The sequence below is a fragment of the Poecilia mexicana genome, unplaced genomic scaffold (assembly GCF_051168715.1).
Source record: "Poecilia mexicana isolate PSO_F unplaced genomic scaffold, ASM5116871v1 scaffold_17, whole genome shotgun sequence".
Lineage (NCBI taxonomy): Eukaryota > Metazoa > Chordata > Actinopteri > Cyprinodontiformes > Poeciliidae > Poecilia > Poecilia mexicana.
In genome coordinates this window covers 5,870,669-5,897,327 of record NW_028263386.1, presented here as the reverse complement: position 1 = coordinate 5,897,327, position 26,659 = coordinate 5,870,669, and the positions used below count along the sequence as shown (strand labels likewise).

Genomic DNA, 26,659 nt, shown 5'->3' with positions numbered 1-26,659 from the left:
CGGTCTGACATTTAAACTATGAGCCATTTATTATATCCATGATTCCCTCTCTTGGCAGCTATTTAGATTGGCAGCATTCAGAGGAGATGAGCTGCAACTAGATTAGACTTTCAAAGTTAGCAGATGTGCTAAAGCGCTAAGCTAAGTCTTAGCTTCCAGATTAGCGGAATAGCAAAAATGTAGATGTCAGTAGATCACTGCCTTTTACTCAACTTTCTTCCTTTTTCAAAAACAGTAAAGGTGTGGCTTTAGCTTGTTCAAATCTAAGTGCACTAAACCTTTTTTTAAGTTAGCAGAGGTGCTAAACGCTAAGCTAATCTGGAAACTTTAGCTTCCAAATTAGTAGAAGTGTAGATTTTTGTTCTTTACAATAATTTCTTCTTTTTTCCTCCTAACTTTAAAGGTATCTGATCTTCAGAGCTTGTTGAGTTTTAACTCTCAGGATAAATAGCAGCATCTGAACTTTTCCCAAACTACTAATCTCTCCCGGTTTTCCAGAGACCTCCCTTGCTTGACTTGTCAGTGTTTTCTGGGATAAAGGTGCATTGACTTATTGTTGTGGGTCATCAGTTGTGGTTTTCTTTTCATCCCATCTATGCTGATTTTCACTCTACTTGGGACTCAAAAGCAAAGTTGAGCTGTAAGTGAAACTGAACGGCGACACCAGAACACCTTGTATATTTTCCCTGTTCGGCACGAGATGTTTGACTTTTTTCTTTAAATTCAGCCTTTCTCTTTCTTGAATCTGCTTTTATGGATGATATTTTCCGCATCGCGGCCTGAACTTTTGACATTATCAAGCTCTGCTTCTATATCAGATCTCACCACGAGGGACAGCTGAAGGTCCGAATTGGCAAACGCTGGATGAGTTTTTCATTTTCTTCCTCATTTAAGTAGAGCCAGCTGGGCCTGGTGGGAGTCGCAGAGCGACGCCACGAATCTCATCTTTAATCTAATAAAGGCTCTGCGGAGGCTGGAATTAATCAGATCTGTTAGGGAGAGGAGCTTTGAACAGGAGGATGAGCAGAGAAAAAGTGTGGAAGCATTTTGGGCGGAAAGAGAATCCGATTGGACGTAATGAAGGAGAGTCGTGTTGAAGGAGAATCACCTTCTTCCTCCAGGCTGTGTGTGCGGTCCTGATCCGTTTCAGCTCTGATGGGACCACCGGGTCGTCTTCTGACGCTGTCCATGTCTGAACAGAGTTTATTTCATCCCAGGCTTTAATTTCAGCTTAAAAACATGGAAGAATTTCTGAGTATCGATTGGACCAAGTTCAGAGTGAAACTCTGCCGTAAAAATATCTGGTTTAGTGAGAATAAATTAGGTTTATTGGAAGGTAAACAGTCTGAGTTTCAGTTTCCACTGAATGTTTAAGACTTTGTGGTTTTAGAGTATTTCGATATTTGGGATTTATTTATTTTTCCTTTTAGTTTCATTAACTTGAATTTAAACTCAGAGGCTGATTTCAGATTTAAATTATTGTTGTTTACGTGAAGGATTCAGGATTATTTTATCATCCATCCATCCACCCATCCATCCACCCATCCATCCACCCACCCATCATCCATCCATCCATCCATCTACCCACCCATCATCCATCCAACCACCCATCACCCATCCATTCACCCATCCATCCACCCATCCATCCACCCATCCATCCACCCATCCATCCATCTACCCACCCATCATCCATCCACCCACCCATCATCCATCCAACCACGCATCATCCATCCATCCACCCATCCACCCACCCATCATCCATCCATCCATCCATCTACCCACCCATCATCCATCCAACCACCCATCATCCATCCATTCACCCATCCATCCACCCATCCATCCACCCATCCATCCATCTACCCACCCATCATCCATCCAACCACCCATCATCCATCCATTCACCCATCCATCCATTCACCCATCCATCCATCCACCCATCCATCCACCCATCATCCATCCATCCATCATCCATCCATCCACCCACCCATCCATCATCCATCCACCCATCATCCATCCATCCATCCACCCATCCACCCATCCATCATCCATCCACCCATCATCCATCCATCCATCCATCCATCCATCCATCCATCCATCCATCCACCCATCCATCCACCCATCATCCATCCACCCATCCATCCACCCATCCATCCACCCACCCATCATCCATCCACCCATCATCCATCCATCCATCCACCCATCATCCATCCACCCATCATCCATCCACCCATCATCCATCCACCCATCATCCATCCACCCATCATCCCATCCACCCATCCATCATCCATCCACCCATCATCCATCCACCCATCCATCCATCATCCATCCACCCATCCACCCACCCATCATCCATCCATCCATCCATCATCCATCCATCATCCATCCACCCATCATCCATCCACCCATCCATCATCCATCCACCCATCATCCATCATCCATCCAACCACGCATCATCCATCCATCCACCCATCCACCCACCCATCATCCATCCATCCATCCATCTACCCACCCATCATCCATCCAACCACCCATCATCCATCCATTCACCCATCCATCCACCCATCCATCCACCCATCCATCCATCTACCCACCCATCATCCATCCAACCACCCATCCATCCATTCACCCATCCATCCACCCATCCATCCATCCACCCATCATCCATCCACCCATCATCCATCCACCCATCCATCCATCATCCATCCACCCACCCATCATCCATCCATCATCCATCCACCCATCCACCCATCCATCATCCATCCACCCATCATCCACCCACCCATCCATCCATCCATCCATCCTTCCATCCATCCATCGTTCTGTAAAGCTTTACCTCCGTTCCTTATTTCCATTTCCTTCTGTCCTCCTGCAGCTGATCGCCGTCTACGACGAGCAGGAACCCCATCATGGCGGCGACGGCACCAGCGCCAGCTCCACCGGGACGCAGAGCCCTGACCTGTTCGCCGCAGACCTCGGCGCTGGCAGCGTCGCCTCGGCGTTCCAGCCCTACCAGAACGCCAGCGAGATCGAAGTCACGCCTTCGGCCCTGCGCACCAGTGAGTCCCGCCGCCAGAGGAGGAGAGACTGTACATGCAATTAGAAACGAAGCCATTACTTCCAAATGATCAATTCCTTTCGCCGTATGTTCTCCATGTTGTCGTCTTTATTGAGTTAAATGTCAGGAGCTACAGCAGCATACAGTAAACCCAACAAATCACCTTATAACCCTGCGCTGTAGCATTGTTCATAAATTCAGGTAATTGGACAGGAGGCGACTTTTTTCAGGCGCAGTTAGCCGTTTGATCCCCGGCCAAAGTGGCTAATTGGTTCAATCCGAAGCCTCCTAAATCAAATTTGTCACCGAGCGCGCTCACCTCCGTGGTTTTCCCCGGGCCGGGTCGCTGCTTTGGCTCTAATTACCATGAGTGTCGACAAGAAGCTGCCTTTTGTTGACGATTGGTTCAGTTTCTATCAAGCAAACAATTTTAAACAATTTTAAACAAACGAGAAGGCAAAGAGGGAAAAAGGAGGAATCATGCGTAAATTAGCTGTTTTAAACAGAGGTGGGCAGAGAACCAGAAATTATACTCAGTTAAGAGAAGCACTACTGCAGCATGTTTTTACTCAAGTAAAAGTGCAAAGAAATTACTCCAATAAGAGTAAAAACATATTTGGTAAGAAGTCGACTCAAGTACTGAGTAGCTGATCAAATTATCAATCATTTAAAAATTACATCATCAGAAGGGCCAAAACATAAAGTTAAGTGGAAATTTTTGTATTTTACGGACAAAAATGACAATAATTCATATAAGCAACACAAAAACAGTTTCCTTTATTAAAAAACTTATAAAACTTTAACAAAAACCGCAGGTCTGTGTCTGGTGAGGTTTTGGTTAAAACGTGTTTGTTTTTCTTTCAGTGGGTGGAAAATCCGGAAATTTTACTCAAGAGCAGAGACACTTCAAAATAAAATTACTCAAGTAAAAAATAAAATATACAGCATAGCAAAAGTAATTTTTCATTTAATTTTTCAAAAAAAGTTACTCAAGTAAATGTAATTGCGTAAATTAGTTACTGTCCAACTCTGGTTTTAAAACACATTAAGCACACATAACTGCTCTCTCACAGTAAACGTGAACCTTTGCTAGGTTGGGAAAATACGGGGACTGAATATTCTTGTAAAAAAAAGTGAACGTTTGTGTCTGGTGAGGTTTCGCAATATCAGATAAAAATAAATACGGTGATGTGGCAGAAAACTGCAACGGGGGTTTCAGTACCAGCCACTGAGAGTCTTTACCCCACCATAATTCATGAGCTTTACCGGCTCTGCCATTTCTGTCGCTGCATTTCCTTTGGCCAACTTCACAATTTGACATTTCACAAATAAATTTCTTTAATGGAAACACATTGTAAATAAATACATATGTGTAAAGCTAAAAAATGCAACTCCTGACTCAGTAGAAGGTCCAACCAAGCTTTAGCCAGTAGGAAAACCCTACTGCATCAGCTACCTTTCAACCTAAAGGGGGCAGCACTGAGACGGTTTTAGAGTGAATGTATCAGAATTAAACGCATTTAAACAAAAATGTCACAATTCGCACAGACATCTAAATATAGCGTCCATTCTGGGTTTATCTACCCAGAATAAAAGTTGATTTGGGGTTTAGTTGCTCTTTAAACATCATGTTTTCTTATTTTTTTTCCATTTTGAAGAGTGATACTAAAGAGCCGTTGTTGTTTAAGGTCATGGATTTCCAATAAAAAGCTCAACTTTTAAAAGCAAAAATGTACCATTTATATTTAAAAATGGTATTGCCATATGAACATGAACACAGTTTTACTTCCCTCAGAATATCTGCAGTAATTTTAAAGTTATAGATTTTTATGCAACTATAATGAAAGATTTAAAGATAGACGTATATAAAAGCATCTGCTCAGGCGTCTGGTCGCTGCAGTTCTAATTGCATTTTGGATGAGATGCTGAACGTGAATTTTTCTGAAGGAAACGGAAATCTTTGGCATAATTACACCTGCCGGTTACATCCAATTTAGCCGCCTTCGTAATAAATTCCAGCCCTGCTAATTGACTACACAGAGTCTCATCAGCTGAATTTTAATACGTGTTAAGCAAAATGTCTGACATGGAAGAGAGGGGATTTGATTAATTTTCTTTTTGAGCGAGTTCCTAATGAGAACGGCTCAGAGTGACTGATTTATGCTGCAGGAGTTTCAGCCGCTGGACTCTGGGCTTCGCTGGCCCAGATTCTCAGATGAGCTCACTGCGGCGACGGCGGCCGCTTTGTAAACTGAAAATAAATCAAGTTTAGAGATCACGCAACAAAACTCATGCAAGAACTATAAAGAAGTTGAAGAAGTTACACCTGGTATTGTTGTTTTTTCTCTTTCCCGTCATGTTTTACTGCATCCAGATATCTTCAATAAATCATGTTTTAGAGAATGATACAAACTGCTGCTGCTAAAATAATTTCTTTTGATTTGGCTGTTAAAAGACTAAATATGCATAATTTCTGTAATATTTGTGTCCAAACAGAAGGAGGAGACTGACTGTGCACATATACTGGAGTTAAAATACCAGACTTTTATGTCACCTGACATAAAATCCTGCAGTTTAAAGGAATCCAGACTGGAGAACTGAATGCATCTGCAGCTTAAACAACGTTAAAAGTTCAGCCTTTCTGCTCTACTTAGCATCAATACAGCTTTAGGCTGAGCTGTTGACTAATTTCTGATTATTGGATAGCAAAATGTGCTTAGTGGGAGATTTTTTTAAAAAGTTATTTGAATCGAATGAAGCTAAAACTACAACTTGAGGAGTTCTGGGAGAACATATGCAGATAAATAAGGATTTTTTATTTCCTTAAATAAAATTTATATATTTTTGTACAGGTTTGGCTTAATTACTGCTCTGAATGTTATTTTTTCAGCAAATTGACTTTTTTTTTACTTTGTATACTCCAGTTAACCATTAACCAATTACTACGTTAGTAATTTAGTATAACTGATAGAAGGTGAGAACTCTAGAAAACTAACTTTTTACAACTTTTTGAAAGGGAGGAAAGGAGATTTGGTCAAAAGTAATCTATATATCTAAAAAAACTTAGGCATTTAAGGAAATGTTTTTACACTTTTATTTAAAATTTTTTAAAAATGTCAGGTCAAAACGGCTGAAACAAACATTTACTACATCAATGCCGTCTGAAACTCACTATTTCTAGCCAAATTAGGACTTTGAGTTCATTTCTATTAATTTTAATAACTACATTTATGCCTAACAACCACAGTTAACCTGAGCTACGAACCATAACCAAAAGTTAAATCACATTTTACCAGTAAGCATGAGAAAGGGGGCCTGGACCCGCTTTGGCCCCTCGGGCCCGTCTGTCTTCAGAGGGACTGTAAATACACCAGACAAGGTCCTTATTAGATAATATAAACAAGCTCACTCACACACACACACACACACACACACACACACACACACACACACACACACACACACACACACACACACACACACACACACACAGATGTGCTGAATCAACAGATACTTCAGCTGCTTCTTTAAAGACGTCCAAACAAGTGAACAGATTTACAATTGGACAGTTGAGTAATGGTTGACAAACCCACACAGAGCCATAGGATTCCACTTCAGTTTGCACCAACACACACACACACACACACACACACACACACACACACACACACACACACACACACACACACACAGTTTAACAAAAGCAGGAAGCGTTGCGACACAGAAACAGAGTGATGCCCAGACTCATCAGTTTATGAGAGAACGAGGAAATAAACAGCCAGGAGCACAAACACACAGATGGACTCAGTCAGAGCTGCAGAACTGCTGACCCAGCACGCAGATCAGTGTTTCCTGTGTGAGCCGCTTCCCAGCAGAACATGGGAACCGGACCTCTTGGCTACCAAAAGACAACACTTTTATTTAAAACGTTTGTCGTTTTATAAGCCGATGTTTTCTGAGAAGCAGCAGGTTTTTTGCTGTTGTAACGGCGTCGTGTTCGCTGTTCCTGTTGGGATCATTTAAGTATTTGGACCCACATGATGCGACTTTTAGATGGAGTGAAGGGTTTTAATGGAAGCCCATCACCAAAGTTTGATGTTCCCACAGGAAGTAGAATCTTTAGGAATAAATCAGACTAATTTACCAGAAGATCGTGATTAATGCAGCTTCATTATGCTGCCCTCCAGTCTCATCAACCATGACTAATGACTGAGGAAAATACAGTCTGAGGTTCCAGAAGAGCAAAGAAAAATATGACATTTCATTTATTTTTAACCTTAGAAAAGGAAATTCAACTCTGGAAAACGTCTCGTAGGCTAATTGACAGGTTAAGTTTTTGGGCACACCTCCTTTAAAGACACACCTGGTTTCTCATTCAACATGATGCAAAAAGTGAAAATAAATTAGACAAGATGTCAGGGCGAGAGTTGGGAACGATTTGCAGAAGCTGGAAGGTGTTTAATCTGTTAAAACAAATATAGGCAAGTGAAGACATGATGGGAAGACATGATGGGAAGACATGATGGGAATGCCTAATCATCAAAATGCCCACAGACCATAATGAACATCTTACCATCCTAACTGTGAAGTACGGAGGTGGCAGCATCATGCTGTGGTGCACTTCATAAAATGTATGCAGAAACATGTGGAAATATTGAAGCAGCATCAACCAAGAAGTTGAAGGTTGGATCTTCCAAATGGACAAAAAGTCGATGTTCTGGTGTGACCATCGAAAGATTTCGAATAAATCTTTGAGATATTCTCTTTTTCTTATTTTAGAAAAGATACATAGTTCTTGTGATTCTAACTTGCATAAAACAGGAACATTTTTTGTCTGATTTAACTTAAAGCTGCAAAATGTAACTTATTTTAAAAAGTTTGGTGATTGACGGCACTAAGACCCGCCTCCTGGCTCTGATTGGTTGTTTCTAGGAGCTCAAATGTTTTTCACAGATTATCTGTCTCATACTATTTGTCTCATAGGCTAAATTATGGGAATAAAACGAGTGATCCAACTTCTCCGGTACACATTTAATTTCATATCTTTGTTCAGATATGCCTCTCCATGTCCGGCGCAGCAGCGACCCCGCCCTCATCACCATCAACGGGCCGTTCAGCGCCTCGGAGTCGCGGGTCCAAACCGAAGAGCCTCCATCCAGGAAGAACCCGACTCGCTGGTCCACCACTGCCGGCTTCCTGAAAGCTCGCCATTCCTCCGGCACAAACAGCCTGGAGAGGAAGGTGGGTGTTAAACCGATGGTCTACTGGAAATCACATCTACTTCAGGGGTAAAGCTTTTGTTTTCTGTGTAGAGCAAAGGTTTGGACACGTACCGCAGCCTGCCGAGGGACGCAGGGACCTGGTCCAATCAGAGGGAGTTTCAGAGAGACACGGCCAGGTCGTCGCTCAGCGCCAACCACCCCATGGTGGACCGCTGGCTGGAAAAGCAAGAGCAGGTGAGCAAACACATCCAAGCACACACCAAACTAAAACAAATCCCTACCTGGATTCAAATCTGCATCGGGTTTTTTTTTTTGTTTTTGAGAAGTGGGTAAATTTTTCTTGACCAAAACGTCTGGACAGATGAGATCAAAGCGGAGAGGTTTGGTTGTGATGATCCCAAACTCAGCATCAAAACTACTGCAGAACGGCTGAAAAAGAAAATAAAGGTTTTGCAATGGTCTAGTCAAAGTCCAAACCCCAACATGACTGATATGTTGTGACACTTGGAATGATTTTATTTAACCTTCAATTGCATTTCCAGTTATGACAATTAACAGTTTTTTAAATTCTTTATTGCAAGGTTTTCACTGATAGTGACCTTCAACTGACCTTCAGATGAAAAAAAATCATTGTTGCAACTCATTCAGTAAACTAGGCAAAATAAAGAATAATTAAGAGGGTCCATGTTCTGTTCTTATTGCTTGAAAATACAAAATTAAGTACAAGGAAAATATTTCAACCCAAAACTGAGGAAGAGGTGTGACTTTCTTTTAATATGGAAAATATGACAACTTTCTTAATTTCATTAAAATACGCTATGCTTAGTTTATTTTTAAAAAGCTAAAAATAAGAATAAAATAACAATAAAATAACGTTCTACTATTTCTATTGTAAAAAAAAATATTGGTGGGACTCTATTAATATTTTTGATCAAGTTAATTTTACGAACTTTAATTTTTAATCAACCATATACTGACACATATTTTCAATTAAAAACATTTTTATGCTTAATTATGGGATAAATAGAGATATAAACTCAACAACAGAGATCAGATTGTTTTTTTAAATGGGTTGTCGATTGTAAATCAGATTTATATTAAAATCAATAAAAAATGCACCAACCTGCATTTACAGTTTGAATGTGTTGAAACCTTTATCATTAAATTAACACTTTATTTTACCCTGTTGACTCCTGTGGCAGGTAGTTTGGACACTGTTGGGTTAAACCCAGTTTTCTCAACAACATTGAGAGAACCTGTTTCATTGTAACTAACAGACATGAATGAGGCGCCGGTTTCGGTCGGACTGTTTTAGTAAGCCGAGTGTGAAGTTTTCATTTTGCTGAAAAATGCTAAAACTTACCGAGTCGTGTAACTAGAGACCACAAACTCGTAAACCGTTTCATGTCTCGGGAAACGGTTATTTTTTCAGTCACATCTTTACAGTAAAAGGCAAGTGGATAATTATCGATGTGGCTTTTTTTGTGCATCCATGCTGATTTATCCATGTATCTGTTTCCTCCATGTTTAAATGGCTTTTCCCACAGCAGGTTTAGGTTTTCTCCGTCTATCTGAAGCGTTTTGCTAATCGGTTTTCCGCCATGTTTCAGTAAGACGGGCGTCGCTCTGAGAACCCGAGCATCATCATAACATTCATCTGTTGTTTTATCCTTTTTCTCTGTGTGACGGTGAATCAGCTGGACTTGAGTTCACAGTGAAAGAAAGTTTTTCTTTCTCCCAATTTTTCCTCTGCTGCCACAAATCCGATTCAGACTTCCAGAAAACTGCAAAACAGCTGAAACACTGAGTTCCTTTAAATCCAGGCTACAAAGCCACTTTAAACCATAACAAATGGAACATATATTGATGTGGGCTGATGACTTTGACGCTCGTCAAAGTTTAATGTTTACTAGTTTTTATGGTGTTTTTACTTTTTATTTCTGGAAAGCACTTTGTTGTGAAATATGCTATACACATAAACTTGATTGAAATTACTATTCAAAGTGAAATGTAGTATCCGTTATCCATTTACTTAGCTACATGCTAATTACTTTAGCTAAGGCTAATTACAGCTTTTTGAATGGAGTTTTCCTGCAGTAGATGCTCATTACGAGTTACGTAGAACAATATTTATGAAAAATGCATTGCAATCATGATAAAGGTGAGGATGGTAGAGAAAAGGAGAAAGTTCAAAACATCATATTCCCTACGCCAGCATCTCTCTGCCTGGCTTTCGAACCATACGGCCTGACAAAGATTTAAAGAGAAGCGGCAAAAGCAAACGAACTGGGTTAGCAGAGCTGGTCAAAACTTGATTCTGTCGTCCAGGACGTGTTGCTGTGAAATATCTTCTCTGTCCCAGAATATTGAGTTGTTAGCATGTCGTTACAATCATTAAACTGTAACGGCAACAATCTTCAGTCAGAGGCCTCTTCTGATTCGTTGCAATACTGACTGCTACTGGAGATCCCATCATCATCCACCACTATTCTTGAGTTAAAACATTTATTTCCTTCAGGATTAATGAAGTATTTTTGAACTGAATATGAAAACAAATGATCGAAAAATAAAATGATAAAATAAAGCTCAAATAGAAAAATATACAAAAATTATGAATCTGCAGACCCTGACCAACACAAATATTTATTTCCTTTCTTTCAAACGTTGTCTGTTTAGTTGAAACTATAAAAATGACCAAAGAACGGATCAGATTGTTGGTTACAAAGAGCCCAAAGATCCAGTTTAACGTTTATTTTCTACATTTTTTGGTTCATTCTTTTAGTTTTAGTTACTTTTCCATGTCTGGGTAATTTAATAAAAAAATGTGTGTGAATATAAAAAGTATTTCTCAGAAAACAAGTTACAAGGTGTTCAAGATGCCTGTGGAACTTTTTTTCTTTCTGGACTCCAAAATGAACTCTGGTTCTCGGATGTAAAGGTGGAAACTGAGCGCGTTACACATGTTATGTATGCGTTTGGTGTTGGATTACAGCGTCTCAGGCTGCCCGGTCTCCCAGTCTGCTGTGAGCGCTTAACGTCTCTCTGATTGAGAAACTCACTTTGTTCCTGGAAGGATGTTTCAACACGGCCGGATGACGAGAACCGCGCTGGTGCCGGTCCAGATTAATCACATAAAACAACAGAACAAAAGTCCCATAAAAAACCCTGCAAAAACACAACATCTCACCAAGAACCTTTGGTCCAGATTCCAGTGAAAATATATTACAACACTTGAAATGAGACAAAACTAACCGAAAAGTAACTTTTCAGCAAGATATAGAAGCTTGTTTTAAGTAAATACCGTATTTTCCGTACTATAAGGCGCACCTAAAAACCTTCAATTTCCTCAAAAGCCGACAGTGCGCCTTATAATCCGGTGCGCCTTATATATGGACCAATATTGAGCCACAACAGGTCCAGCAACGGACCTTACCACAGGGGCCGCGTTTCATTGGCTAATGCCCATTTTAGGTCACAGTGCAGCTACCACGTGCGTGACCGTCTCACAAACACAAGCTACAGTACTAAACACATGCTAATGTACATTGTGGACCATCAAAACCATGAATGCCGACTTACCCAGCCTTGCAAGAACAATAGGCATCAGTGATATTGTCCACAGCTATATTTATGCTGAGGGTGTGAGGATCTGCTGTTTTCCTCATCTGTCGGTAGCTTTTAGCTGTGACGCGCACAATGTTGGAGGCATCCAGTGGCTCAAACACCTTGATGTCGTCCAAAAAAGATGACATGAACTTGTTGGTTCCCCTGTCCATTGTCGTGGCTGATATTTTGTGAAAATCCGGCAGAAATGCTACGCTAATTAACTCAGATCGAAATGAAAGACCTCATGTTTACACAGACATGCAGTAAGCTGCTTACGTAGTTGGTCCACTACGGTTCTTTTTCCCCCGTAGAAGAAGAAATGCGCGGTGCATGCTGGGATAGTTGTCAGAACGTTGGTTTGTTAATAAAGTTTGATAATACATTTAAAGCCAGGGGGGGAGGGGCAGGGGAAGAGAGACAGAGACTCTCTGCAGCATGTCGGTTGGTCTGTGTTACCCAGAAAGCAGTTGGGCATAATATCGCAACACCAACACCGTGAGTGAAACAACTGGGCCAGCCTACTATATAAAGTACTCGGGGACCATTTCTTTATTAATGTGGATGTGTAATAATAGAGTATGACGCGTCTATTCTATGCGCCTTATAATGCGGTGCGCCTAATATATGAAAAAAGTCCTAAAATAGGCCATTCAGTGAAGGTGCGCCTTATAATCCCGTGCGCCTTATAGTGTGGAAAATACGGTAATTATTGTATATGGATGAAAAAGTTCTAGTTTTATTGGTAGATTTTTTTTCACTTGCAACAAAACATTTTTCCTGTTTTAAGTGAACAAAATCAGCCACTAAAAATAGTGCTTTTACATCTATATTTAAGAATTACTGACTTAAAACAAGCTTATTTATTTTGCTAAAAAGAGATATTTGCTCTAGAAACATAATTAGAACACCTTAATGAAGTAAATGCAAAAATTGATCTTGAAATTAACATTTAAATCTTAAAATAAATCAATAAAACTTTAATTTTTTTTGTGCATATTTTAACTTTTATGGGAAACTTTGTTTGTGATTGAGAAGTCTGGGTGTGGCTGTGACTCCACCAGTGTGAAATAGTTTATTTTCACCAGCTTTATGGTTCAGGAAGAACCTTTTGAACAGACCTTGAAGAAAACGCCTCATTTCAGTCGTAGGTTTGCAACTTTTACAACCAGAGTCGTTTTTTCTTTCAAACCAGACGGATAAAACTCATTTCCAGCTGTAAATGTCACAACTATTTAAAAAAAGACAACGTAGAACTTAGAAAATGTTATTTTTAAAGAAGCACCATTTCATTTAAATATTTGGGATTTCAGCTTTTTGTTTGTAAAGTGCAGCTCTAAAAACATTACTTGTACTTTTATTGTAATTGTTACAGAAATGCAAAAGAAATATTTCATAAACAAAAAAAAAAACAGTTGAAAACTTGAGTTTGTTGCATATAAATGTAAAAACTGTTGTTTTTTTTGTTTTTTTTTACATTTTTACCCACTTGCGGGTCAGGAGTTGCAGGTTGAGGTGACAAAAGGGTGAATCTGAAGAAAATTCTCCTACTGAAGCCAGTTTCTGATTATTTTTATTGACCTTTCACACAACAGTCGCACTGAAACTATTTGGCCCAAATAAGGCAAGAGCGCCTTTTATCCTGCAGTGTCAGAAACCTTTATCAAGACAAATTATAACAGTAAGTGGAAGAAGAATCAGACGCCGAGAATAGGATACCCAGTGATTTTAATTAGAAGTGAGCGGCTTGGGAATGATGAATTAGGCGAAGCAATTTCCTGGAGTTGGCTCCATCTGATCTTCCCAGAATAAATAACACGGCGCGGGCCGCTTTCCGAACGGAGGCTCGTGTAATGAAGAATGCCGCGAGTTCGGCTCGGTCCAAACGAACGGATCCGGAGTGGCGACGTGTGCGCCGGCACGTACGGAGCCGGAGGGGGAAAAATGAAGAGGAGGGAGGAACCACCAAGGCTTGGAGCCGCCGGTTGGCAACAGGTTGGGGGTCGCCATGGCAACAAGGGAGCTGTCAGTCGAGTGTGTATTAATGAAAGCTGGTTGAAGGTGCAGCGGCTGCAAAAAGACGAAAGCAGGCCTCCTCTGCTGTGCGTGTGGGTGTTTCACGGAGTCGTTTCTGCATCTGTGTGTGTGTGTGTGTGTGTGTGTGTGTGCGCGCGTCTGTGTGTGTGCGTCTGTGTGTATTTATGATTTCATATGTCAAAAAAAAATCCGAGAAGTCTTCGACTGCATTGCAAATCAACCAATTACAGAGGAAGAGGCAAAAAGCCGGCGAGCCAGCCTCCTGCGGTGTCAGAGAGCTGAACCTGCAGCAATCATCGCTGCCACACACACACGCACACACACACACACACACACACACACACACACACACACACACACACACACACACGTGTGGCGCGCTGTCTGGGTCAGCCTTCAGTCCTCACCTCTGCAGGCGAACGGCGGTCTCCGCGGACTCCAAGTGTCGCAGCGTGTCGGCTTGTGTTTGTTACATCCACTCTGCTGCTTTTTGAACATCTCCTCACTTGGTTAGCGGGGCTTTTTGTTGAAGCTTTTTATTTTAAATCGCCAATTTATGCTTTTGTTTGAAGCTCTTTGTGTTCGTCTGAGACCTCCAGTGGAAATGCTGCAGCGAAATAAAGTGGAGATTAAAGCTGAAGAGCTCAACGTTCATCAGTCAGTCAATCCATCAAGTTTATTTGTAAAGCACATTTCAGCAACAAGGCAGTTCAAAGTGCTTTGGATCATAAAAATGGAAGAATAAGAAGTCATAAAAACAGGCACCAATTAAGAAACCAGTAACAAACATTACATTTTGTGCCGTCATCAATACACATCAAATGCGTTACTCAAAGCTCCAAAAGCAAAACAGGTGGGCTTTTAGTCCTGATTTAAAGGAACTCAGTGTTTCAGCTGTTTGCCAGTTTTCTGGGTGTTGGTTCCAGATTTGCGGTACATAGAAGCTGGATGCTGCTTCTCCATGTTTGGTTCTGGAGGGGAAATTGGTAGAAACAGACGGCGTTTACTGTTGATATTCCAAATTTAGTTTAATAGTTTATTTAAAACAGGGGAAATATGCAAAATATGCGTTCTGTAATGAGAACGCATATTTCTGTAATGCCTTTGAATGAGAAGTCTGTGTTTGGAGCAGTACCTGCTCCAAACACAGAACAAAACCCTGGAAAAGTTTGATTCCTTTTCCTGCTCAACATTGGTTCATGAATCTAAAAGAGAGAAAAAAAACCCACTCTATTCCCAACACCTCGGTCAAAACATCACACCTACCTTTCTGTTGGGCCATCATATCGAACATCACACTTCTGTTAGGGTTCATTCACACCAGCCCTGTTTAGTTCACTTTAATCCAACCAGTTTGTCTAGAAAGTCCAGTTTGTTTGCGGAGGTGTTGATATGTAATCAAACTCTGATCCATCTACAAACCCCGGTCTCTGTTCGGTTTAAGTGAACTCTGATGCGGTTCGAATGCATATGTGAATGCCAATCAGGCCAAAGACCGCTCCAAAACATGAACTACAGCACAGGGCATTCTGGGTAAATACACAAAAACAGTCGCGCGAGTCGAATGCTAGCGGGAGAAATGGCTTGTGGTCTTTTACCAAAGACAAAATGGAAATCCTACAACCGCTAAAATCTGATGCCACTCCATTTTCATTTACGTTTCGTGAGGAAGGAAATTGCACTCGGTGTCTTTTTCAGAGGTTTTTGTATGTTTTCTTCAGTGGTGCAGCGCCCCCGCTGGTGAGGAGGGGAACATATTTTTAAAAGGGTTTAGTTTGTTTGATACAGTGCAGTGTGAAAGAGAACCACACCAGCTGAAAATGTAACAAATGTTGGCATTTTGGTCCCCGAAATCGAGTCTACCGGACTACGAGGTGTGAAAACACTTCAGGTTGTTTCCGCAAACGGCAGACATTGAAGATCATAAATAAACTGAGCATAGTGAATCCAGGCTCAGTAAAAAGATCTAAAACATCCATTCTGCCTGCAATATCTCCTTCAAACTCCAGTTCTTTTCAAACAGTCTTTGCTTCACCTGGGGATGCTGCTCCCCAGGTGAAGGTTGGGCTAATTCTCCACCAGCTGTAACAAACATTGAGTTTGTTTCTCACTCTGAGATGTTAGCAGAAGAGCTAAGTTTGATTGGGTTTTTGTTTGCACGGCTGCTGCTGCGTCCTCGGTTATTAGCCTGCAGAGGATCAGCGTTATCCCTCACGGCTTTGTGGAAACATCTGCACACACTCCACTCAGACACCTCCAGACCTGATTCGTAGAATAAATGCATCATTTCAATGCGGGAGTGCTGATATACACAGAGCACAAAGTTACACTGGAAACGTGTGCTACAAACATCTTACAGCTCGGCTCTGCCTTCGGACTAACAAGTTTGCGTGCAGCGCGTACGTGCGGCGGAGGGTTGAGTCCCTCAGGTGCACGCTGCATCTTTAGAGGGATAAATCATGCCAGCCTGAGCCATATGCCCATAAATCACTTCAGACTGTGTGAACGTTCACCTGAATGTGCATGCATAATGCACAGGAAACCCGGCGCGCTCAGACCGGCTCTGTGTGCTGTGAGTGTGTCTCTGCTGTGCATGTTGTGTGTTTGGAGGTTAGAGGGATGAAAGTGAAGCTCTGCGGCGTTTCGGGGCGGCAGGGTGTGTGTCGGTGCAGAGCGAGTGGCCAGCAGGTGCTGCTGTGGAGCTGCTACTGAAGTCCTGCAGGTTGGTGTGTTTGTAAATCTGTGTGTGTGTGTTTTCTCTTCTGTTTGTACTATATGCTGGTGGTGTGTGAATGGATGCACAGATAAATGCTGTAGGTGTGTGTTTGTGTTTGAACACTTCAGTGTTAATCTGCAGTCACCTTGTTATAATGAGCCTTTAGTCTGACTCTCTTCTCACTTTTCCATCTGTATTGTGAACCTTATTGTTGTCTCACACCTAGCAGCTTTTTTCTTACTCACCGCTCCGTTTCCAGGCTTCACATTAGATCATTATATCTTCTCTCATCGTCTCCACTTACTCATCTGCGTTCCTCTTTCGTCTCACCTCCAATAATCTTCACTCTCTGCCTTTGATATTCTGTCATCAGATGTAATTTAGTAGCACCTTACAGTAATTTGGTCTTTTTGTCCAGGCTGCTTGTTTAGAAACCGTGTGGCCGGCATACGAGGCCGAGTTAAAGGTTTTCTGGCTCTCTGAACATAATGAAGTGGCTTCTGCATGTTGCAAAAACAACCAATCAAGAGTTCAGACCTGAAACCAGTAGTGATCTAATTTATCAAACATGCTTTAGGCTAAAGATGCATTACGATCAATATCAATTAAGAAAACCAAGTGAATCGATTAGATCTCTTGGCCAGTTGGTTATCTAACACTTTCGAGAGCCGTGCAATAAAATTTAGAATTTTACAGCAGTATTTTATGGTACTATAGATAAAGATTATGATTAAAAAGCCCATTTATTACCTATTTTTATGCAACTGTGTGTCGCCACAAACATTTTCTCCTGAAAAACATTCCCATTTACAATACGCTGCTTCATTTTACTAAAAAAAAGGGCACCATACGCACTTTCATAGTAGCTAGCATAGCGCTAGCTACATTTCCCACACTTTCTGCCACTGGATAGCAGCATGTTTAATGAGCTAGCCGAGTGCCTAGCGCCATTTTTTGGCACCAGGCAGCCGTTGCTGGCTGTCAGTGCGGCGCAGAGATTAGCCACGTTGCTGCACAATGTGAGGTCGTCGTTTTCTTCTTCTTGAGTTTTTAGCGGTGGGCAAAGTGAGGATTGTGGGTCAGAATACCATTCCACAAATAATGTGGAGTCAGATTTCCACTAAAACATCAGTAAATACTGAAGTGATTTTCGGTGGAGTGCACTGTAAATATTTCCTAAAATATGTCTGCCAGACAAGCTTCTTCTGCTTCTTGGGCTCTGACGCAATAAAATTCATTTTTAGGAGGGATACTGTTAACGTTTTGGGAGTATTGCACTCTAAATCGAGCGGTGTCCATTTTACACCATTTCAGCTGGATTCTGCTCTCAAACTGCCATCAGTTGCTCTTCTGCTCAGCTGTCTGTGCAACTTTGGTGATTCCTCTTTGTGGATCTCTCTAAATCATCCAGAGTCCTGGATGCTATCAACCTTTTTTCTTCTTCTGTGGAGAGAGAAGGTAAAAAAAAAATCTCTGTCATCTGAAGTTGCTGCCAGACCAGGTGACGTCCCGTCTCAGCCTGATTTCTGTCGAATCGTATTTTTTCTCTCTGAAAAAGGGGAAGCGGGCAGAGAGCACGTTTAGAGGAGGAGATTCAAGGTTTGTACGCTTGAAATGATTTGAAAATGCTTGAATTTCAATCAGGCGTTTTCAAGGTTTAGAAAGTCCTTGATTTCTGTGTAAAGTCCTTGAAGGTGCTTGATATTCAAACTGCACAGATTTGTAATCAAGTGCAATCGACCATTTGGATAATGGCTAAAATTTGAAAAACATTATTTATAGTTGAAACCAAATAACACACAGCATATTTTCGTCTCTGTCTGAAGTTAAATCTGACTAAAATTTCCTTTTTAGGTCAGTTTAAATGACCAAAATTATTTATATTTGCTAAAAGCCAGAAAACGTATTGAGAAAATTTTTTAGGGATTTTATTTTTTAATTTTTTCTGTATGTTGTGTTTGAGGATTTTATGTGGAAAGTTATTTACCTTAACAGGATTAGTTTGGATTGTTTCAATGTAATGAACACATATAATTCCTAATTGTTCAATTACTTATTGATTGTCTTATATCTTGCATATTAAACGTTATTGAAATTGTTTTTTTTTTGTTAAGTGTTTTGTTCTCAGACCTGTCAGGTGTGTGTTGTGTGTGAGAGACATTTCAAAACACACACTTTATTATATTTTGGTTAGACTTCTCCCTGCTGTATAAGGTAGAATACCACCACAAATAAGTAATAAATTACATAATATAATATTGAATTGATTCAGTCTTTTTTATTTAATTTGTATAATTTTTAACACCAAAATGAGGCGCTGGAAACGTTTGAAAACTTACCTTGAAAATGTAAATTTTACCGAAAAATGTGTGAACTCTGATTTAATTTAAGAATTGTCTTCTTCAAATCTAAAGTTTAATTTTTATAAATAAACCATCTTCGTCTGAATTTTAACGTTTTAGAGTTTGCGAAGAAGGTTTTGCCTCATAACCCGTAAATCTCCACCTCTTCACACCAGTCTTTGTTATTCCCCTCCTTTTTCTTTCTCTCTGAGCTTTTCTTCTCCTTATCACATTTGATCTTTGGAGATCTCTGGGCGCGCGGTTCCTCTCCAGCTGGGAGGGACATGATGGGGAAACGTGGAGCAGAGAGATGAAAGGCAGCTTTCTTCGTCTCCAGGGTGAAACCTTCACCTGAGGGGCTCCTGCAGCTACAGAAACCTGCACAGCCGTAAAACGACGTGTTCGTCACCTGCTACCCCAGTCTAATTACGCCAGAAGAGCGGCCTGCTCGGGTTGGACAGATGGCAGGTGTTTGCAGGAATGAAATCCACCTGTTGAGGCTTCTGAAGGTTCAGAGTTGCGCGCAGCAAAGCGACAAATCAGAGATGAAAATCTCAGATATGTAAAGCCGCTGCGCTCGGCAGGTTTATGAACAAGAGTTTATCATCGGTTTATAAAACGATCAAAGACGGGATGAAACGGACGACAACAGCGGCTGAGATCAGAGGAGACGATACGACGGAACAGGAACGCCGCTGATTATTAAAAGTCTGGTGAGCAGAGAAGATCCTGCCTACCGGAAGAAATGCATAATTCTCCATCTGCAACATGAAAATACTCTGCATGTTTGGTTTCAGAGCCAATGCAGTTCCTCCCTGTGCATGTTTGGGTTTTCTCCAGTTTCCTCCTGCGGTCCAGAAACAGGAAGTTGTGTTAGAGATTCAGAGTTCGGTGGTAAATGGTTGCATTTACTCGAGTAACTTATTGGGAAAAAAAATACTTTTAGGAGTAGTTTTTACTTTTACTTGTGTAATTTTACTACAAAGTATCGTTGATTAAAATTTCTGGACCCGCTGAACGAAGAAGATTGGACACAAACATTTTTAATTATCTCTTTTTTCGCTACATTACTTGATATCAAGTAAAGTTAATTCAGCGGAGTCATTGAAGAAATACTGCCACCTGCAGGTGGGAATTAGCATCACTTAAATCTGATATTTTTACCATTTTTACAGAAAATTCACAATAAAATTATAATCATGCATTAGCATGAAAAATTGCGAGGATCTGTTGTCTTTGCGTGAATTTCCGCAAAAAACTAGATTGACTAAAAGTAACTACAGAAATCCTAAAATCTTTTTATTTTATTTTCACAGAATCTGAACCAGTTAAAGTAAAATCCTGCCTGTAATCCCAGTGAGACGCTCCTGCTGCCTTTGAACAGAGATCATCAATGTCCTGCCAACTTTAAAAACCATTTAGCCGCTGCATAAAGTATAAAATCAGTTGGCAGAGCGGCCGTGCTGTTGGCGCTCTAACTGCAGTCCTGTTTTTATTGTGACAGCAGTAAAATGCTTCAGCATGCAGTTAAAGGGAAAAAGCAACCTGAATGCGCGTGCTGGATCAGGCTGGACAGTTTTATGTCCTTTACGAGGAAGGCACGTTGCACAGGATGAGTTTTATACTGACATACGTCTTGATGTCATTTTACATCACTTTTACCGCCATGAAGCTTCCAAAAAGCTGTTTTGTGCAAAATTGGGATTGAATTAATAAGATGTTTTATTATTTTTGCTTTATTTTTCGTAAACCTTTTTGATAAACACCTTTCCCTTCACTTTGCTCTCTAGCGCCCCCATCTGATTTGGAAACAGCTGGTATTATAAGAGGAAAGTGACATTATAGCTCTGAACTGACTGAAGAATAAGAAGCAGTGAAAATGTCTTCAGAAATGATCGATTTACCTCGTCAGATCTTCTCTTAAGTTTCTCTGCTGCAAACCAAAGAAAACATCTGAAAAAAGCCGTTTATTTAGAGGAAGCGGCCATTGCTGTTGGAGTCGTGCAGAATAACAGCCTTCATTGTGACACCTCGTCCTCGGTGTGTGAGGTTTGCCGTTAGCCGCCTTGTCTTGTTTAGCCGGCCTTACCTCTCATTTCTGCAGCTCCGTTGGGAGTCCCATCCTGGTAAATGGTGCATCTTGCAACAAGCTGCATGAGCAGCCGCAGCCCACCCAGGTCCCCTCGTCGCTCCCTTACATCTGATGAAACGACATGCAGCAGCAGAAACCCGACGCTGAAGCTGCTGTTGCTATAAATCTGAGAACATGGAGTCTGTTTCAGGTTAATATGCACACAGAGGGTTTATGGTAGCTGTAAAAATGTCTCCAGTGCCATAACATTAGTTATAGGTAAAGATCTTTATAGCGAAAAACTCTGGTTAGCTTCTGATCTGAAAGCAAACTTGGCCTCTACTTAGTTTCTGCCTAAAATATTTTCTTTCTGGAGAAAAGTGAAAAACCTATCAGTTTGTGCTTCATATTAGTTGATATAAATAAATATTGATTAGCGTTTTGTTTTTAAATATCTGACCTGTAATAACCAATTTTATACAAAGTTTCCTCTCAAGCCCTTTTTCTCGTTTTCTCTTTTCACGCTACGCAAGTGTTTATTTTTCAGCAGTTCTGAGGTCTGGAGTCAAAACTTGAAACTGCTGCTGCGCAAGTTACTCAATGGGTTGTTGCTAGGTAACCAAAGAGTGAGTGAGTGAGTTGCTAGGTAACCAAAGAGTGAGTGAGTGAGTTGTTAGGTAACCAAAGAGTGAGTGAGTGAGTTGCTAGGTAACCAAAGAGTGAGTTAATTTCTCTGCCTACATTCCCCAGAATGCTGTGCGGTTCTGCATTAGAAGTTCTTTGAAATTATTGAACGTTGTATTGGATGTGATGTGTGCTGATATTGATCATGTCGTGCTACTAAAAATGCTTCACGATGCTCAACATTAAAGTTTCATGGTTGCATTTTTCAGAAACTCATCAGAAAAACAAATTTTATTTTCAAGAGTATTTCATTCTCTCTCATCACAATCTTCATCCTCAGATGAACAGTGTACAAACTTTTTGTCAAAATCGTCGAGCACCAATATGAAGGTCTGATTTAAAAAAAAAAAGGTAAATAAAATGGTGTCAGTCTCCTCTCCTCTACAAAAAAAGGTCTTTCTTCAAAATCCTTGCAGTGTTTAGCCAAGTTTAACAAATTGGTGGGCCACAGATGTGTCTGAGAAACATTACTAAATGTTTGTGGTCCTACAAACTATTCTATATTTTTTTAAAAAGCCAGTGAAAGAGAAATACTTTGTAGCTATAACTTTTCCTTTAACTATACCTAGATGGAGTGCTTTGGATGCCACAAACCTTTTACTCTGTGCGGGGTTGCACTGACCTCATGTACGCTTTTACGAGTTTTTTTTCTCATGTTGTTACGAGAACTGACGGTCTGGCAGGACAATTTCAAAATCCCTCCCTAGCTCAGCTTCTGATGCCGGCTTCTAGTCTCTCTCACATTGTTTTTGCAGATTTTTAAACTGCAGCTTTTGTTCTAAAACTAAAAGAAAAGCAGAGAATCCTTCCACATTTGAAGTTGTAAGCCTCCCACCTGTCGTTCTTCAGCCTGTGAATGAGCTTTGTCGCGGTTTGTCTAAGCCTGTGCCCCCCGTCTGTCATTCTATGTCTCTCTGCTTTTCCTGTTTTCTGTCCCATCACTCACTTTATCTCCTCTGCACTCTGCGGGAAAGAAATCTGTTTTCTGATGCATTGCTCCGTATCATCTGCAGGATACAACTGTTTGGCATAATAAAGCGAGATCCAAACCCTTGAGAGATTTATGCCGACGCTAAAACTGAGTTTAGAAACATCTGAGATTACCGCTGAGGCTTTAGGAGTCGACTGCAGAGAAATTGTTGCTGAAATTAAGTTGCTACCAAATGAAAGGCAGTAAAATTAGGATACACACTAAGCTGATTGGTGCACTAATTTGGTTTTTGGGTGTGAGTTGATATTTATAGGGTTGATTCTTGTTCATTATGACTTCCATAATTCTCCCTGACACATTTGATGTCTGCATTTAGGTCAAACGATGACTTATGGTGACATTTGAGATTAATATTCTCTTTAACAAGTGTCTTGGGAAAGAAATGCCAGAGTACAAGTTGAAAAGAGGCAAATTACATGTACACACTTAGATATTGAACATTTTTAGCAAGTAGATATTACATCTGCAGTCAAATGCAGCTGCCTTGACATCACTGAGGTTCTTTTTAAGGAGTTTGTATCTTTGTTTTTTATAGGCGACTGAAAAAATAGTTTAATCCAGGGTGACGCGCAACATGTTTAAAGGTTGGAACCTTTTTATTGATGAAATTCAGTCTGAAATATAAACAGTAGAAAGCACAATAAATAAATAACTTTCTTGTGGTGACTGTTTTTAAAAGCCTTGCCTTGTAGAGCAGACCTTAAAGTAAAAGACCAGTTTGTGTCCAGTATGTTTGGGGTCTGCAGAGATGTTGGGGAAGGTCACACATGCCTGATTGACAGCGATAAGACCCGCCTCCTGTCTCTGATTGGTTGTTTCTTGTTGGCACTGGATGAAGGCGGAGGAGCTCAGTTTTGTATTTTTTACTTTTTTCATAAATTATCTGTTTTTTACCAAGCTGTGTTTCAACAAATGTGTAAAAAATCTGTTTTTATAAAAGTTGCATAAATAATGGAAGCATGCCAGTTTTGATAAAACTCTTGTTTTTTGATAAAAGGTTTTTGGCGGAAGGATGAGGTGGGATTTTTTCATGCCGTATAAAAATTGGTTTGTAAAACTGCAAAGGAAACACATGATCAACAACCGGATGTTTCTACTGGTCCAAACCATGAAGACGACGACGAAGATGACATGGCTAATGACTTACCGTGTGAACAAACTTGTTCGTGCTGGATTTTAATTTAATTTCTTAATTAATGGAAACACTGCAATTGCGAACTTGTGGGGTTTTTTTTTTCACCATTAGCAGAATATTGGCAAAGTTTTGCGGACATTTTAATGAAAACGCAGAACTGGTGGCAGCATTCACTTGTAGTCTGTCAACGAACTACAGAAGCAAACTCACGATGAGCCATGCTATAATTTATTATGAATTCAGTCACTATATTCCAAAGTGACCAACATTTGAAACCTACAAATGTAAAAACGTAGAGGAATAGTAAACTCTTTTGGAGAACAGAGACTGCTGAGCCTTCAAACCCGAACGGAAAACGCTGCTCTGTGTGGGAAATCCCTGAAGATGCCCCCTCGGCTCAGTGAATCCTCAGGTTATTGACGACGCCGTCCGCTCATCTGGATCTCATTATCAAACTGTCTTCTGGAGAGACTAATTGAATTAGCGCAGGGATCGGAGCGCTTGCTGTTAATGATGCGCTGCGGTCCTGCCGCGAGTCGAGAATCGACATCTGTCAAACGTCGTGGGAAGATTCACCGTGATTTAAACGTTATGAGGCCCACCTTGTTTGTTTGGTCCTTCAAGGATATTTCTAAATAAAAACCATAACACTCACCTATGGATGAATGAAACTCCTGGCTTTAATTTAATTACTGGCTGCTTTGAGGCTGACATCTTCTGGGTTTTTCTTACTTTCAGGATTTTCCCAATAATTAGAGTTTTGCGCGGCGATGTTTTATCGTCCACTCAGGGAGCTTTTGATGAGCTTTGAGTGCTTCCTATAAGGGTTGAGTGGAAATGTAAAGGCTCCTGTCAGATCAGCAAAGTGCTCACCTGCAGGGAGTTGAGTGTTTGAGTCGTCGTTTCTTGTTGCTTTCTGTGAAAGGGTCAAACACTCTCTGACCCAAACACCGGTGTTTACTCTCTTTCTGAGCAGAACGTATTTCATATAAACCTTTAAAGTTTTTGAGTGGATCTGGAGGGATTGCAGCTTTTTCTCCAAAATCTAAGGTTATTGGTCACACTGATGTTAAATGGGGAGAGAGTTTTATTGACAATTAAATGAACAAATTAATAAATACTTCATAAAAAAATGTCCAAATAAAATAAGTTATTTTTTTTATGTAGGAGCCTAGTTGGTCACAGTTTTATTTATTTCATAATGGGATTTGGTTTATGAAATAATAAAAAAATATAAATAATGGATAAATACTCTGTCAAATAAATATATGCCCCATGAAATAAAAACTACATACAAATTTGTTTTTTCAAATGCGGAGCTTATTTTGTCAATCACAACTGAGTTTTATTTTTTTAATTATCTCATAACGGTGTTTTATGTTGCAAAACTACTTTACATATTTCAGAGACTTTTATTTTTTCACCATTTAGAAATATATATAAAAAAGTGTTAATAGCAAATACTCTATTTCATAATTTTATTTTGTGAAGTTATGTGATGTATTTCAGGGAGTTTTTCCACCAGTTATGAAATAAATTAAATAAATGCCTTAATAATTAACATATAGTCCAATCTAAAAATACATATTTATTTTTATTTTCTTTTATGGGGTTCTTATTTCACTCAATATCAGCCAAAACCATGATCTTCCTCTTCGTCAGCCTGCTAGACAACAGCCTCAGTCAGAGGCTTTGTCAGAGCCGCTGTAACACAGACTGCTACAGGAGATCCTTCCTGCCACCAACAACTCTTTGAGGAAACTTGTATAATACATTAATCTGGGATTAGTCAAGTATTTTCAACCATTTCAAAGACCTGATTCCCAATATTCCCAGTGGAGTCTGAGGAAAGGAATACTTATTATTCCCATTAGTTCCCAATCAAGGAACTAAGTGATGTTTTACACCTGTTCGTTTTTCAGAGAGCTGGATGCGTTTGCTTGCATCCACATGCAAGATGAAAGTAGCAAGAAAAGGAGGAGCAGGTAGCACTTCATTACTGCGCCGAGTCTCTTCCTTAGGTCCACAGAACCACTTCATTTACTCTGAGAGAAAGAAAGGACAGGCCCCGATGGATCTCCCATTAATCTTTAATGAGCCCCCGGCTCTGCCTTCTTCCCCCTGCACATCCAGGAAACAAACAATGACTCGGCTGGAAAACACTCGTAGCCCGGCCTACCTGCCTGCCTGCCTGCTCGCCATTAACCCTGAATTATTAAAGCGGCCATCAATCTGCCTCAGGAGTGGGCGTCGTCCTGATGGCGGCGTGTCTCTCCGAGTGTCTCCAGCTGGACTTTTCAGCCAGAAGTTGGAGTTTATCGTTCCATTCGTCATTCACAGCTGCTAAACTCAGGAGTCTGTCAGCAACAAAGCAGCTTAAAATTTATAATTACCCTGAATCAGCAGCAGATTTTGCCTCATTCCCTTTCTAGATTAAAACTCAGCATCTGCCACACTGCTTGGCATCCCCTGTAAAGATTAATTGCAGTAGCTGACAAAGAAAAACATCTAAATTAGGTAGATGTACGTCTTTCCAGCACAGATATTATCCACCATTTTCATTTCCGATACCGATACAGATATCTGAGGTTCAGTATCGGCCGATACCGATCCAATACACATTCACTAGAATCAAAACTAATATCTATAGTAAAGTTTACAACCTTTAATTCCTCCCTTTATCGGCGACATCAACCCCACTTTGGGTAAGAAATATACTTTTTTAGGTTTAATTTTATCCATCAGACAGGTTGAGAAACTGTATAGTTGAATATTTTTTTCTTTTTAGATTTAAAAACACAAA

At 40.5% G+C, this 26,659-nt stretch overlaps 1 protein-coding gene across 6 annotated transcripts in view; it reads left to right on the top strand.

The window, feature by feature from the left end:
* Positions 1–26,659, top strand: part of LOC106929164 (partitioning defective 3 homolog) — a 254,421-nt gene that overhangs the window by 84,127 nt on the left and 143,635 nt on the right. For all 6 annotated transcript variants that reach the window (XM_088014942.1, XM_088014938.1, XM_088014939.1 and 3 more), the window contains exons 3-5: positions 2,873–3,056; positions 8,109–8,296; positions 8,368–8,511. In XM_088014942.1, the coding sequence (XP_087871068.1) occupies positions 2,873–3,056; positions 8,109–8,296; positions 8,368–8,511 (516 nt within the window). The remainder of the gene's footprint in view (positions 1–2,872; positions 3,057–8,108; positions 8,297–8,367; positions 8,512–26,659) is intronic.